The sequence below is a fragment of the Sebastes fasciatus genome, chromosome 13, assembly GCF_043250625.1.
Source record: "Sebastes fasciatus isolate fSebFas1 chromosome 13, fSebFas1.pri, whole genome shotgun sequence".
Lineage (NCBI taxonomy): Eukaryota > Metazoa > Chordata > Actinopteri > Perciformes > Sebastidae > Sebastes > Sebastes fasciatus.
In genome coordinates, this window is record NC_133807.1 from 31,919,666 (window position 1) to 31,935,746 (window position 16,081).

Genomic DNA, 16,081 nt, shown 5'->3' on the forward strand with positions numbered 1-16,081 from the left:
ATTTTTTTTCTTCCAAATCATGCTGCTCTACCTCCCTCTTTTTAAACTTTTGCTGTAATTTACCCTTTAGAGGAAAGCAATCATAATAACTGGTCAGTTCTTTTAACCCCCCTCCCATCCTCCCTCTTATTACAGTTCCTTTTCTCCCCGCTGCTTCTTACCCATCTTCCTCTCCCTCATTATTTCCTCTCTTCCCCATCATCACTGCACTAATTACCACTCACCTGCCTGCCTCTCACTAAACCAAAGTAGCTCTACCTGTCTCGCAGCCCAGGTAGTTAATTGGACAGCCGAAATGACAGAGATTTACTCGGAGAGGTTAGGGTAGCATATGTGGCCCGCTGGTTTGCTTCATGGCCCGCGACCATCCTCCACACTACCTGTGTGTGCTTAATGGCCCACGCCCGACGACGCACTCCGGCATAATCTCGATTCCCCTCGCAGCCCTAGGAGGAGCGGAGGAGCGGTGATAGCTGCTGCTGCTGGTGGTGGTAGATGTGTGTTCAGGGGAAATTGGTGTTTTGTGTGTGTGTGCAATGAGGCACAGTCCCTGCCCATCAGTAAGGAGATCTGTGCTCCCGGTGCTGAGCAAGCACATTTCCTTTTCATCAGTGAGTATCACTGGAGTGGAAGATAGGATGGATGGGAGACATAGTGCAGGAGCTTGTCTCTAGTATTATGCTTTTTCTCTTTCCTTCAGTGTATTATATCGTTTTTTTGTGCATGTAAAAGGTCTGCAAAGTTATAAAACCCAAAGTTGGTTAGGCCCGGGACGCATAGGGAACGTCAGCAGCGCGTGGCGGCGGCGGAACCTGTTGTTTTTTTATTTTGGCGTTCGTGTTAACAGGTTAGAGCGTGAGCAGCGCGACTCGGCTGCGTGTCAGCTGCGTCTCTTCTAGAGATTCAAGGTCTATTTTTACCGCGTGCCGCGAGCGGTTCACAGCAACAACAGTTGTGAGTGAAAGTGATCTTTTGACAGTATATTGACATGTCTGACAAGCTACATGTCTGTATCTGTAGAATATGTCACAGACATGAAAAATTATTTATTTTGAACTCAACACTTCCTTCTTCTGTTTCACAATAAAAGCCCTCAAGCATTTTTTCTGTGGACAGCATTCCTTCCTTGTTAACACAACGCTTTCATTATGAAATATTTGCAGGACAGTGTTGTAGAATATGCAGTGACTTGCACGGCTCCATGAATGAATAAAGTACCGTGTTTTAATTGTAGATTATTAATATTATTTACAAATTACCACATGCTTCTTCACCGTTTTCTGTCTTAAATAAATATAAATGACATTTATAATGAAATAAAATGGCAATTATGAAAGACTCTGTGTAAGAGAAAAGGGGTTAACAGCAGCACACACGTGAGACACACAGAGGGCAAAAAGCCGGTATGAGAAAAATAAAGCGTTTTTTGAACGTTAAAGCATGTAAACGTGTTCTTGGAGAAACCCAAAATACAAGTATGCACCTGAAAATGAGCACAATAGGTCCTCTTTAAAACACTAATACTAAGTAAGTAACTTTGTACCTTCATGATGCCATTCCAGTTGTCGCCCGTGGAGACTTGAAACAAGGTAAGGAAGGCCATGCCAAAGTTCTCAAAGGTAGCGTGACGACTCATTCCCTCACATGGGTAGTCTTCGTTGCAGACTGAGGATGAGAGTGAGATGGGTGGATGGATGGATGGAAGGAGAAGAAGTTCACAGATAAGAAAGGGGGTGAGAGGATGAAGAGAAAGAGAGAATGGAAGAGGAAGGGGACAACAAAAGAAAACATGAATTGAATTTGAACTCTCAACACTTTAACATGTCATTGCTCCCAAAAGCTGCAGAGGCATGCACCGTGTCTGTCGCTAAGCTGCCCGGATGACTGTCCAAACAAGCCAACTCAGTGTAGACACAGTCTGTTATCGAATCAGCGGGCAATGTGCCCAAACACTCTATTTGTCTTTGAGTTTATATCCCAAGATAATCTCTGGAATGGCCTAAAGAAAAAGCCACACTTGCATTCGCCACTAATCCTTTTCTCCTGCCAAGCTCCAATAGGAAAGCAGCGTTGCCACGGGCTGCAGCCGCAGCACACAAGAGAAAATGTGACAGTTCGGGAGATGTAACTTCAATGTGGATATTTTAGGACAGCACTTATGCATCAGAATAATGGAGAGTGGGTTGATTCCCTAATGGCTGTGTGACTGCAGGAGGGAGAGCTGATGAAAAGGAATAAGGGACGGGGAGGAAATAAGGGGAGTTTCATAAACAAGTCCTCTTGCTTGTATCTACGTTTACTACAATAAATGCACCAAAACTGGAAGCCACAGTTTTATTTACCCACTGGGACAGACACAGACACCTACAGTGATGATGTGTGGACAATGTGCTCTTCAACTCATACATAGAGTATACTCTATGTATGAGGAAAGGATTAATCCAACTGGAGGAATGAATGGATATATACATTATCTGTCCAAAACTCAAAATCCTTGAATTATTACGAGATTCTTGGGCAGATAATTCCCCTTTGAAAGCCCACAGGAACCCCTTTCTTTAACATTAAAGGAACAGTGTGTAACATTTCGGGGGATTTATTAGCAGAAATGGAATATAATATTTATAACTATGTTTTTATTAGTGTAAAATCACCTGAAACTAAGAATCATGTTTTTATTAGCTTAAAATGAGCCCTTCTTGACTACATAGGGAGTGGATCCTCTTCACGTAGTCCGCCATGTTGCTCCTCCATGTTTCTACAGTAGCCCAGAACGGACATACCAAACTCTGGCTCTAGAGAGAGACTTTCACATATTCACGTTACTTGAAGGGCACCGTAATTCTCCGACACGTTTGTGAAACTGCAGTAATATGAGCCGACAGTCACATTACCGCAGTCTTGGAAAGGGAGGAGGAGTGAGCGGAGGGGTTGCAATCTGCAACCACACCACTAGATGCTGCCAAATCCTACACACTGCACCTTTAATCCCATTACAATGAACTAAAAATATCCAAATCCTACACACTGCACCTTTAATCCCATTACAATGAACTAAAAATATCCAAATCCTACACACTGCACCTTTAATCCCATTACAATGAACTAAAAATATCCAAATCCTACACACTGCACCTTTAATCCCATTACAATGAACTAAAAATATCCAAATCGTTTTTTCACTCTAAATATTCAATGTATCACCAAAGTGTCAACAAATGTGATATCGTCTTTATTGTAAATGGAAAGTGTCACTTAAAGGTACTATATGTAACAATTTACACATATTAATCACTTTGTATTGCCAATGTGTGAACAGATTGTAATATAACTTAAAAACAGAGACCTTCCCCGACTGTCTCAGTTGCCTATAACAGCCTGTGGACTCATTTCAATGTAAAGAACTCAGGATGGTTTTGCTTTGTGACGTTAGCTGATGGAGATTGGACGTTACAGATAGTAATGTTATTCTATGATATATGATTATAATGTAATGTCACCTCACTGTTTTGGCCAATGCTCAGAATGCTTTCCTCGCGCCTACGGAGTGCGAGCATGCTCGTGAACGCGAGCAACAGGGTGGGGGACTGCACTTCACTTAACGTCCACTAGAGTCATTAATAACAAGGATTTTCTGAAAGTTACATGTAGTACCTTTAATACATTCATATATCACAGCCTTGGTTCTCGTGAGACTTTAGAAGAAAGACTCTTGTTTGTAAAGTACCAAAGATCATGGAATGAATCAAGAACAAGAGGTTTTGTATGACATTATCCTTCGTAGCATCACGACTGGATGTCATGAGCACTCACCAAGTTCTCCAAATAGCTCTACTCCTAAGGCGGCGTAGATGAAAAACAGCAGCATGAAGAGCAGGCCCAGGTTACCCACCTGCAACACACACGCACACACAGTACATGCAGGAGAACATCTTACCATGCACATATTATAAACCATTTGGCAGTATTCTGTCATCTGCAACAACAAAGTACAACCTTAACAGCATTACGGCGAGGTTTTAAGCTCTGGGTTAAGTTATATACTCAATATAATGTTGTGATTTAGTGAACAGCAGCAGACAACACATAGTCATCGCTATGGGACCGGAGATAAATCAGCTCTAGACTTGCTTGTCTTGCTTGCTTGCAACCACATTTTAAATTACTACTAAAGTGCACATTGTTAAATACTGCTATTAAACACAATAGCAGGAAATCAAATACAGGGTGTAAAGGGTAGGACTCCAACTTGTTTCTAGCGTACTTTGCTTAGTTCTGCAGACCGTGGCACAACTTCCTCTGAGACTGATACCGCTGAACCCCTGATGCGGTTGTGAGTTTGGGGGTTTTGGGATTTGGCTCGGTTCCATCACAAAACAGCCTTCTGTTACCTCAACTTAATGGCGATGATGGTGTTGCACGGTAAGCACTCAGGACAGAATCTAATCCCATTACAGGGATACAAAACCCAGTCCCCTATTCACACCGTCTTCAACACTCCGCTAACAGCACAGCTCCACCGGGAGCGAGGAAACGCACTGACAAATAGTTGCTGTAATTATACTCCATGTGTTCTAAATAGAGGTTTGGATCACTCCACCTGCTTTTCAGAGGGGAAAGAATCTGCTGTAGAGTTTGGTCTAAGAATAATGCATCAACATTATAACGATGACAAAGCTCATACTTCAGAGATTGCACATGAGCTGCAATGCAAACAAAGTTTATTAATATTAATTCTGTTGAGATACTTCCGGGTATAGAGGTTTCGCACAAAAAGGCGTATAAATGACACCCTAATGCACAAGGCAAAAGCGTGCACATTTGTACGCCACGTAGTCGGTACTGACTGCAATGTAAGCGCATCCACGTAAATATGCTACGCTCAAAGTTAGTGACGCTGAACAAAAAACATGAGAAAACATTTGACTTTCAACCACGACTTTCCTCTCTCCTACTCTCATTCCTCTTTCCTTCCCTCATGTTTCCTCCCCTCTTTTGTTCACTCCTTTCCTCTCCTCCTCTCCTCTCCTCTCCTCTCCTCTTGTCTCCTCTCCCCTCCTCTTCTTTCCTGTCATCTCATCTCCTCTTTTGTTCCTTCCTCCCTTATCTTATTTCCTCCTTCTCTTGCTTTCTCTTGCTTACTCCTCTCCATCCCCCTCCTCTCCTCTTCTCTCCTCTCCTCCTCTCTCCTCCTCCTCCTCCTCCTCTCTCCTCTCCTCTCCTCTCCTCTCCTCTCCTCTCCTCTCCTCTCCTCTCCTCTCCTCTCCTCTCCTCTCCTATCCTCTCCTCTCCTCTCCTCTCCTCTCCTCTCCTCTCCCCTCCTCTTCTTTCCTGTCATCTCATCTCCTCTTTTGTTCCTTCCTCCCTTATCTTATTTCCTCCTTCTCTTGCTTTCTCTTGCTTACTCCTCTCCATCCCCCTCCTCTCCTCTCCTCTTCTCTCCTCTCCTCCTATCTCCTCCTCTCTCCTCCTCTCTCCTCCTCCTCTCCTCTCCTCTCCTCTCCTCTCCTCTCCTCTCCTCTCCTCTCCTCTCCTCTCCTCTCCTCTCCTCTCCTCTCCTCTCCTCTCCTCTCCTCTCCTCTCCTCTCCTCTCCTCTCGTCTCGTCTCCTCTCCTCTCCTTTCCTCTCCTCTCTCCTCCTCTCCTCTCCTCCTCTCCTCTCACTAATCGATGCCCGTTAGCCATCAGAACTCTAATTACGGACAAAAAACTAGTTTTTTAGTGACGTTTGTGATGCGTTTTCCGTACTTATGTAACGTTGTTTCTGTACGTATTGTACTTAGTTTATGTACATATTTTAAGGCCAACCATGATTTTTCTCCTAAACCTTATGAAGTGGTTTTGTTGCCTAAACCTAAGTGGGTGTTTTTGCTGCCCCCTGCTGGTACCGCACCTTCATACACCTGTAATATTCACACATCGGTGAGCTAAAACATAAAAACAGACACTGACTCGCTATCCTTTGGCGTTTATATCGGGTTGTTCACCTGGTTGATTGTGTATTTAATGAAAGAGCTGCAGGAGGTGATGAAAAAAGAACAAAATATCTACCTGTACATAACACGATAGAAATGTTTAGTTGCATCTACAATCTAAAGTTTACTTTTGATGTAGACAAATACGGCCCATTACATGCAGCCCAGTCCAACGAGTCCCTTTGGACTGGAAGTAATGGAGGTAATTGCCATACAACCTTTCATTTGGAGCGCTGTAATAATTCTAAATGTGACTGTTCTGGGGGTTTGCCTCAAGTACATCTCCAGGTTAGTACTATCCTGCCTGGTGCACTTAACAATCTGTGCTTTGTAATGGCTCCAGTCTATGTGGGGTCCAGGATAGGGATGAATACACGTTTGAGAATGTTTATTAGGAGGCATTTAACGGTGTATTCTATGCAGATGTATATAATACCGATCTACCCTCGACTGAATGAAAATACACAAGCTTTACTTTTATTTTTGAGCTAGTTTTTGCACAATTATTTTAATGATTTCATTTGAAATTGATCCATTTTTAAAGCTAAATACAAATGGTTTTAACAGGGGACAGCTCGGACACCTTCCCAGAGCAGAAATGACGTTCCATGTGGTGTCCACATCTGCCTACGGTCCATTCTGGAGGTTTCTCAGCCATTCCCACAGTAGAGATAAAACAACTGGCTCGACTTCATTACCAACATGATATAGACTATTAGCGTTGGTGAATGGCGTGTCGTATCAGTTGGGGAGGAGAGGATAATGGAGGACGCTGGTGGGTAAAATGACTTTGTCTCACTGCGTCTCAGACAAGCCATGAAAAGACATTTCTCTTAACACGTCAACGAGCTATTAGCGGGGGCAGCTAAGCTGAAATATTCATAACAGTTGTGCATTTTGTGATAAAAGCAACAAATCTGGCACAGATGTAGGTTTATATGTTATGAAAAGGTATAGATATCGGGGCGCCGCAAATTTGGCCCCTGGTAGTGAATAAATGACCGCCAAATAGGCGCTAAATATTCCAAAAAACAGATTTTATGACTCTTGATGATTTCCAAGGTGTGTTCAAGCTGATTAGATCAGATGTCAGAAGATCACAGACGTGTTTTTATTACCTCTTTATTATTTAAGGGTACTTTTTAAAAGCTTTCAATTGGAGAAAAACACGAAAAACAAATGAAAGGAGCATGGTCACTTCAGGGTCAAACGCCTTTTTAACAGGATAAAAGCTTTTTAAAAAGTACCCTTAGAAAATTAAAGAGGTAATAAAAACATGTCTGTGATCTTCTGGCATCTGATCTAATCAGCTTGAACTCACCTGGAGTCATAAAATCAGTTTTGTGCAACATTTTGGAGTATTTAGCGCCTATATTTAACGCCTTTCAGGGGCCAAATTTGAAGCGCCCCGATATCTATATCTTTTCATAACATATAAACCTACATCTGCACAGTTGTTATGCTTTAAGTGCCGTCGCTACATTACAGTAAGCTCATTTAGTGGAAGTGTATGGATCCCTCATTACATCTCCATGTCCCGTCACGGCCTATTAAATATTTAAACTTCTCGCATTGACATCGTGTCATGAAGTATTATTCCAGCAGACATCCGTCCCCGTGTGACCTGCCGTCTTATCCCTAATATCAGTGTGAATTTGCGTGTTCCTTTGTTCGGCTGTATCTTGAAGCCTTTGATGAAATGTCAATACCGTCTTCAACATCCTATGTGATGTAATGAGGAGACGCTGGCAGCTCGCCATTTCATTTTCACACTGAAATATAGTCCGATATCACCTTCAGGTTAATCTCTCGCCAGGTGTAACGCTCTCACTCTCGCCCTCTCACCTTCTCCGTACCTCAATATGCACACACACCCGTAGAGAGAGAGAGAGAGAGAGAGAGAGAGAGAGAGAGAGAGAGAGAGAGAGAGAGAGAGAGAGAGAGAGAGAGAGACCTCCTGGAACTGTTTAATTAGCCCCAGTTTTAATTACCTCCTCTGGTGCCCTTGGGATAGAGCAAAGGGCTCAGTGTTAATGAGAGGGGGATCAATAGAAAAGAAAGACAAGGAATCTGTTCTCTCTCACCTCTGTGTGCCCTCCATCCCCCCCACACCACCTGTTTCCCTTTGTTTGCTTCGTCTGACTGTTGATGGTCAATGGGTCATGCTCGGTGCATGTGTGTGACTGTGTGCCTGCATGTCTGTACACTGGCTGTACACCAGTCGTTGCACCAAACCTGTCCGTCCGGACAACGGACGCTCTTTAAACGAATAGTTCAACATTTTGGGTGCTTATCCCAGGCCCAAATCAGAGTACACTTGTCCCCAAAATCCAGTTTGTTTGATTAGTGTGAACGCTGCGTACCGTACTCGGACACGGATCGAGTCTTTTCAAGTGTACTCGGGTACGGTTTGCATCAGGTGTGAACGCCAACTGTACCGAAACACAGAGGTGGATTGCTATTTAATGCAAGTAACGTTAGCAGTCAGCGAGCAGTTTTGAAAGGGCAGGGTTTTTTCAACACCGCCGGTCTCCTCCAATCATCTGCATATACGCGCAGCATGCACCGATCTCATCCTCTGAACTTTACGGCCGTGGGTGATGAAGCAGGAAGACCGGCGAGAGGCTCCTTGAAATATAAACAACAGTAGGCGATGGGGTTGGGTGATGTTTGCTATTTTATTTAGCTAGATCATTGGTCTACCGCTGAAGAACGAGGGACGCTCAGCTGCTCAGCTGGCAGGGAGAGACAGCGGGGGGAAAACAGTGTTTATTTTCACATCAAACTCTTTGATTTTGGTCAGTTTTATTTTGTTTCTGTCAAGTTTGAATGTGTTTTACGATGCTCCGCTACTAGAACAGCTGATCTCAACATAAACAAATACACGTGGATTATGACGCAAGTGAAGAAAACTATTTAAAATATATATATATATGTTAAATTGCTTATTTAATTTTATTTATTTATTTATATTTATTTATTAAGTTATTTAGTAATTTATTTTTATTTATATATATATAAATAAATATTTTTTTTTGTAAAATAACTTTGCATACACAAACCAAATTAAACGAATACAAAAAATGTTTTCTATTTTATTTCTAACTCATGAGATTATGCTCAGCGACACTACGACCAGTCAGCAAGAATAGAGAGAGCAAAGATGCATTCTGGGAATGTTTCTAGAGAGCTGAACTTTCAGTGCACTGGACTGATTGGGACACGGGGACGGCCTAGAGACCACCGGACTCTGTGGACGCTTCACCACCAAGTGAACTACAGACTGGTTTAAGAAGCCCCCCCCGCCCCTCTGTTTCTAGCACACTGTGGTCTCCGAGGGGGAGTCCGGCTACTCTCCATGGTGCTGAGAGTGAAAACAAGACAAAGCCTGTGTGTGTGTGTGTGTGTGTGTGTGTGTGTGTGTGTGTGTGTGTGTGTGTGTGTGGCATGCATGAGTCATCTATTAGAGCTGCCTGTAGGCCAACAGAGGAAGAGGAGGAGGGAGCTCGTGCTACTCTGGCTGTTGAGTGAAACTGTCTCTCTCTGGGAGTTTGAGGGACAAAACAGAAGAGACAGTGTGTTAGTGTGTGTGTGTGTGTGTGTGTGTTTGTCCACTGTACCTGAGGCAGGGCTTGGACCACCGTATCCAGTAGGGCTCTCATTCCTGTTGCCATCTTCAGCAGCTTCAGCACTGTGTGTGTGTGTGTGTGTGTGTGTGTGTGTGTGTGAGAGAGAGAGAGACAGAGAGAGAGACTTTAAGTGTGGGCATTTAGGGGGAAATCCCTCCGGCTCAATTACAGGCTAAATGGGAAACATTTAACTGTGGAAAGGTCAGTTCTTCATTTACACCCCGTGTAACACACACACACTCGCACATGCTTGTACACACTAAACAGCCCTTTAGACATTAGCTGCTGTGTTACAGCTAACTGACCTACAAACACTTTTATTTTTACAATCCAGCAAGACCAAATCAATGATCCGTAGAGAGCCCAAGAGGGACCTTAAAAAAATAAATATGATTGGTAGTCAACGGAGAGAGACAAATAGTTGTTTGATCCTGTTTGAATTACAACATCAATCACACAGATGATGTTGATGAAGTCAAGAAAGTCTCAGTTTGTCGTAGTATCATTTCGTTTTGTGTGAAACCGCTCAGTGAACTACACCTCTCGTCTCTGACAGTATACGTCACCAACACTTTTATCCAGAGACTCCTGGTCTTTTATCAGCCGGGAAGAGAAGGAAGGATCAGATTGTTGTTATTGGTGTGAGTTCATCCCAGTAGGAAACACAGAGACATCGTAGCTTCAGAGAGAGAGACGTCACTACCACACTTTAATGTGTGTCGTCTTTCTAATGACGTATTTTCACAGTCTGATACTTCAACAGTTTTACGACAAACTGAGACTTTCTTGACTTGCAAAATGATCTTTTAAATTGACAAACATCATCTGTGTGATTTGTGGAGCAATTCAAACTGGATCAAACAAATATTTATCTCTCTCCGCTGACTATTGTCCCATGGTGGTCCACCGGAAGGGGCGGGACTTCGGCTCTCTATTTCACTGAAAGGATTTACAGGAAGTGCGGCTAGTATAGTGTAGGTACCATGGGCCCATCACGACTCAACTACTGCCAACCTGCATAAAATACTGCATCAACTCTCATGACTACAGTTTGATTTCATGACTGTTGCGGCACCAAATACAAGTCATAAAAGCATGACATAGTGCCATAATGAGGCATAATGTATATGGTACAGCGTCACCAAAAGGTACAGGCTGGCTCACTGTTGGCCAATATTCATATCTCTCACACATAATGCATGCACATACTGTACGAGCTCACACACACACATAGAGACGGAGAGAGAGTGTCCACGGAGGACCTCGGAAGATCGGAAGTTTGATACCCGGCTCATCCGGGCCGCATGTCGAAGTGTCCTTGGGCAAGATACTGAACCCCAAATCGCTCCCAAAAGGCCGAGCCATCGGTGAGTGAGTAATTAGTTGAGATCCTGATGGGCAGGTTGGCACCTTGTATGGCAGCTTCTGCCATCAGTGTATGAATGTGTGTGTGAATGCATATATATTGGCATGTAGTGTAAAGCACCTTGAGAGGTTGGAAGACTAGAAAGGCGCTATATACAGTAAATACAAATCCATTTAGCATCCATTTACACCTTTATGAGCGTCAGTCAGTCAGTAAGAGACACATCTCAGTCTGATATAAAGCTGTTAGTACAGGTTTTGTTCTCTCCTGGCAGGTTGTTTCGGAGTAAACAACTGCAGTTGCATCTTTATGCGCGGAGCATCCTGTTGCACGCCCGGTAGTGCTTCTCCTTGTGAGTTTTATGTATATATTTATTTTTGCCTCGTGGGCCCCTTTTATGTTGTCGAGCCTGTGCGTTAAAACGGCCGTGCATGTGTCGGATACAGTACGTACCTCTTGCTATCCTCAGTACTCTCATGATCCTGATGATGGTGGGGTTGATGGGCAGGGCAGAACTGATCTCGATCTCTTCCAGGGTGATGCCCATCACCGACAGAAGCACAATGGCGAGGTCCAACTGGTTCCACCTAGCACAAGCACACACACACATATCAACACAGAGCAAATAGAAACACAACTGTGCTGGCATGCTGGCACGTTTGTAGGCAAACATGTTAAGAAGAGAGAGAGAGAACAGTTACAAAACACAGCTGTTCACTCCTACTGTCAGTCATACACTCTAGGTGGACTATATGAGGACATGTGTAGTTAATTATCACATTACTGTCCTACATCTACACATCTCCAGTGATGCTACAGCACCTCAGCTCTTAATAGATCCAGCAAACTGCTTGTCGGGGCTTAAGGACGGATGGGAAACAGGTCAGATGAATATGGGAGTTAAAGAGCTTGAAGCCACCATAGTCATTGCAACATGTCAATTAAGGGCAAGTATTTTGACCTGATGTAGCTACACCACATTTGCGAGCCCCCCCCCCCCCCCCCCAGATGTTTATCCTTTACTGCCTCGTCTAACTGCTTCAGGAGGAACTGTAGTCCTCGTTTATCGTCAGACTTTTTGGAAGACAGACAAAACATATCTTTTGTGAAATCATCGTGGTGGCGAGGAGAGGCACGCCGAGTGCTAAAACACTTGGCACTGACAATTCATTTGTCAGGATGCTTGCCAGACTCTCTCATTTAATATGCCGGTGACAACGGTGTATCAACCGCCGCCCATGACTCATCATCATCGTGCACAGGGTCATGTTTCCCTCAGTTGTCAGAGACTGTGGGTCGACCTACCCTTTTTACACCTTTAGTGGCAAAAGAAAGTCCTCTATGGTTGCAGCCATACAGCCCTTTAACCCTCTGAGACCCACAAGAGACCCGTTTAGTCTTTTTTAGGGGGGTACAGGGGGTGTTTAGGGGGAGATAGCAGGTCAACAGTAGATGTCACATAGAAGTGGTGTACATCATCTGAAAGCTGGAATTAAAATTATCAATAATCCCTCCAAAATATCACATTAAGACACCAAGACCTCGAGGAACACCGTAGAAAAAGACATGCTGTGATTTGGGATCAAAAACTTTTGACATTTTGGAGATTTCTGCAAGAATTGCATTTTTTCGGCGATTGGATGGCGAGCACTTCTGTTGTGTAAACTGCTCAGAAACCCCCTTATTGTCAATCTAGCTAGGAAAGCCATCCATCCTCTGAATGCTCTAGGTCTCTAGTTTGTGGCTGTAAAGTTTCATGAGGCTGTGATTATCCTAGAGGTCACCACAGGTCATTTTTATATAGTGAGGTCAAGTTTTGTCTCAGGACAATGAAATGTCTCCTATGGGGACTAACATCATCACACATGAATACAGTTGGGCTCATTGGATCCACAAGAGTCTCAGCTTTACAGTGATATCAAATTTCCAATTTAAAGTGGGCATGTCTGTAAAGGGGAGACTCGTGGGTACCCATAGAACCCATTTTCATTCACATATCTTGAGGTCAGAGGTCAAGGGACCCCTTTGAAAACGGACATGCCAGTTTTTCCTCGCTAAAATTTAGCCCAACTTTGGAGCGTTATTTAGCCTCCTTCCCGACATGGTAGCATGACATGGTTGGTACCATTCTTCTGGTTTCATATGATATCTGTAGCTTCACTCTAGCCCTACAACTGAACCTACTAGTCCACTTCTGCTGGTGGCACATGTGTCAGTGTGTTTGTGTGTTACCTGCGACTCCATTGACCCAGTTCTAAAGCTGGCCTGAGAGTCACCCCGGCCTATAAAAGACACTATGCACAGTGACGGCTCGCAGCTGTTGCTGACACTACATAAAAAGAGACAAAGTGCCAGCTGATAACTGTGTGATAAATTCTTTCTATATCCGCCCATCTCTTTTTCCCGTTTCATCACTCATTTGTCCTCCTCCTTTTTTCCTCTTTGATCAGCCCAGCTTCCCCTCCATATATTATCTGTCTCCCGCTCTCTCCCTCTGCCACCTTAGCTCTCTTTCTCTCCTCTCTCTCTCTGCTCTTACCAAACTAAAATAGGCCAACGACATTAAACTACCATCAGTGGAATATAAGCTCCCAAATCTGCTTCTGCCTTTAATTAGTCGCCACACATCCCTGGAAAGAATAAGACATCAGTCTCATCACCGTGCACACTCGGGTGAGTGACAAATCAATTAGTCTGGGCTCTGAGTGACTGGATGTGGGAGTGAAGACGGGTGCTGAGGTGTGTTTCTCATGGAGGTCAAACAAAGGGGAGGATAGTAAGTTGGAGGGATGGAAAGCACAGTCGTATCACATGCAGAGAACTGACACATAATTTGGTTTTGTTAAGCAGAATGATGCTGCAGTTCAACCAATAGATTATTACAATGAAAAACTCCCTATTTTAAAAGCATTATTAACTGAAAATAAATTATAGCTTATACTTATTACATTACGGTATAAGGGAAGGAAAGAATGATTTGACGGTGCCCAAAGAAACCTACATTTTAGGGCTGTCAATTACAATATTCAAGGGAGATTAGTCAAGTATTTAATCCTCTTATCAACATGGAAGTGGGCAAATATGCTGCTTTATGCAAATGTATGTATATATTTATTATTGTAAATCAATTAACAACACAAAACAATGACAGATATTGTCCAGAAACCCTCACAGGTACTGCATTTAGCATAAAACAATATGCTCTAATCATAACATGTCAAACTGCAGCCCAACAGGCAACAACAGCTGTCAGTGTGTCAGTGTGCTGACTTGACTATGACTTGCCCCAAACTGCATGTGATCATCATAAAGTGGGCATGTCTGTAAAGGGGAGACTCGTGGGTACCCATAGAACCCATTTACATTCACTGATCTAGAGGTCAGAGGTCAAGGGACCCCTTTGAAAATGGCCACGACAGTTTTTCCTCGCTAAAATTTAGTGCAACTTTGGAGCGTTATTTAACCTCCTTCAGGACAAGCTAGTATGACATGGTTGGTACAACCTCCGGAAGATTGATTGTGTTAATGCGTTAAAGAAATTAGAGGCGTTAAAATTAATTAGCGTTAACGCGTTATCAGCTCGACTAAATACCATAAAGAAAACTGTAAACTCTCGCTTCTTACTGTGACATTTCAGTAGGTTGTCTTTAAAGAGGACTTATTATGCTAATTTCCAGGTGCATATTTGTATTTAAGGTTTCTACTGGAACATGTTTACATGCTTTAATGGTAAAAAAAAACGCTTTATTTTTCTCACACCGGCTTTGCTGCAGCGCCTCTTTTCACCCTCTGTCTGAAACGCTCTGATTGGTCAGCTGGCCCACTCTGTTGGGATTGGTCAACCAAACCAAACTCTTCGGACACCGCTGCAGCTAGCTTTGTTTGAGGGCGTGCCAAACCAGCCGCTAGGTAGGTATTATGCAAACGTGTTCCTTTTGACATCGCCACGTTACGGAAGAAAAGGCGGGACTTCAAGTGAGGCGTTTCAGGCGGTTCAGGAGCAGGTTTTCTGTTTGGGAGAGTAACTCTCTTTGGCGTGGACTTTGGGAACCCTTTACATGCACAAAAAGCGATATAACCCACTAAAGGAAAGGGGAAAGAGCATAATAGGTCCTCTTTAACAGAACCGATGATGTGTGATAATTGTCATGAAACGTCACGTGTTTGTACCACAAACTGGTTCAGTCAACTTAATAACAGAACGCCTCAGAGCCAGCTCACATATTTCAACACATTTCATTTTAATCCTCTATATCGTCAAAGCTGTTCTTCCCCCATTTCATTTACAATGATCAAAGCAAAAGGCGGATTTGCACTACTGCCACTACACTTTGAGCTAAATAACTGCTTATTGTGGCGCTATTTATACTATACGTTAATTCACCAGATTATGCCTATAGAGCCCTGACAGATGCTTTAATCTTTCATTTCAAATATGTGACATGTGACTGAGCTGAACAGACAGAATCATAGGTTGATATTGTATTGTATCTGTATTTTCAGAGACACTAAAGGCCATAAGAAAAGCTGATGGATGATGATGATTGATGATTGCATAGTGCCACAAATAAGCACATAGATGCATTTACATGCAGACAGAAAAAGGAAAAGCTCTCACACACACATTCACTCTGCCAACACACACACACACACACACACACACAAGCTATAAACACACACTGTACCTCTCTTTGAAGAAGCGGCGAAAGCCGAAGGCGATGAGTTTGAGTACTGATTCCAGCACGAACGTGGAAGTGAAGAAATAGTTGCAGTACTTCAGGGCGAGATCGAGAGACTGGAGAGAGAGAGTAAAAAAGAGGGGTGTGTGTGCGTGTGTGTGTGTGTGTGTGTGTGTGTGTGTGTGTGTGTGCGTGTGTGTGTGTGTGTGTGTGTGTGAGAGTGCAATGAGGTGGAGTGTTAGCGGCAGGGGGAAACGGAGTAAAATCAAGCATGCCAGCGGGCAAAAACAGAGCATCTTCCATTCATAGCAACACAAACACTCACACATTACACGCCCTAACTAACACACATTTTATAGCTTGAATGTATTTAAGGAGTATTCAAATATTCCAAAGGAAAGCATGTTTTAACCGTCTTAAACAACCAGTCCAG

At 43.3% G+C, this 16,081-nt stretch overlaps 1 protein-coding gene across 1 annotated transcript in view; it reads right to left on the bottom strand.

Moving 5' to 3' along the window:
• LOC141781563 (voltage-dependent T-type calcium channel subunit alpha-1I-like) overlaps positions 1 to 16,081 on the bottom strand; it is a 102,817-nt gene that overhangs the window by 21,327 nt on the left and 65,409 nt on the right. The window contains exons 26-30 of the mRNA XM_074657378.1: positions 15,655 to 15,764; positions 11,423 to 11,556; positions 9,595 to 9,665; positions 3,814 to 3,892; positions 1,544 to 1,665 (exon numbers count right to left, since the gene is read on the bottom strand). Coding sequence (XP_074513479.1) covers positions 1,544 to 1,665; positions 3,814 to 3,892; positions 9,595 to 9,665; positions 11,423 to 11,556; positions 15,655 to 15,764 — 516 coding nt within the window. The remainder of the gene's footprint in view (positions 1 to 1,543; positions 1,666 to 3,813; positions 3,893 to 9,594; positions 9,666 to 11,422; positions 11,557 to 15,654; positions 15,765 to 16,081) is intronic.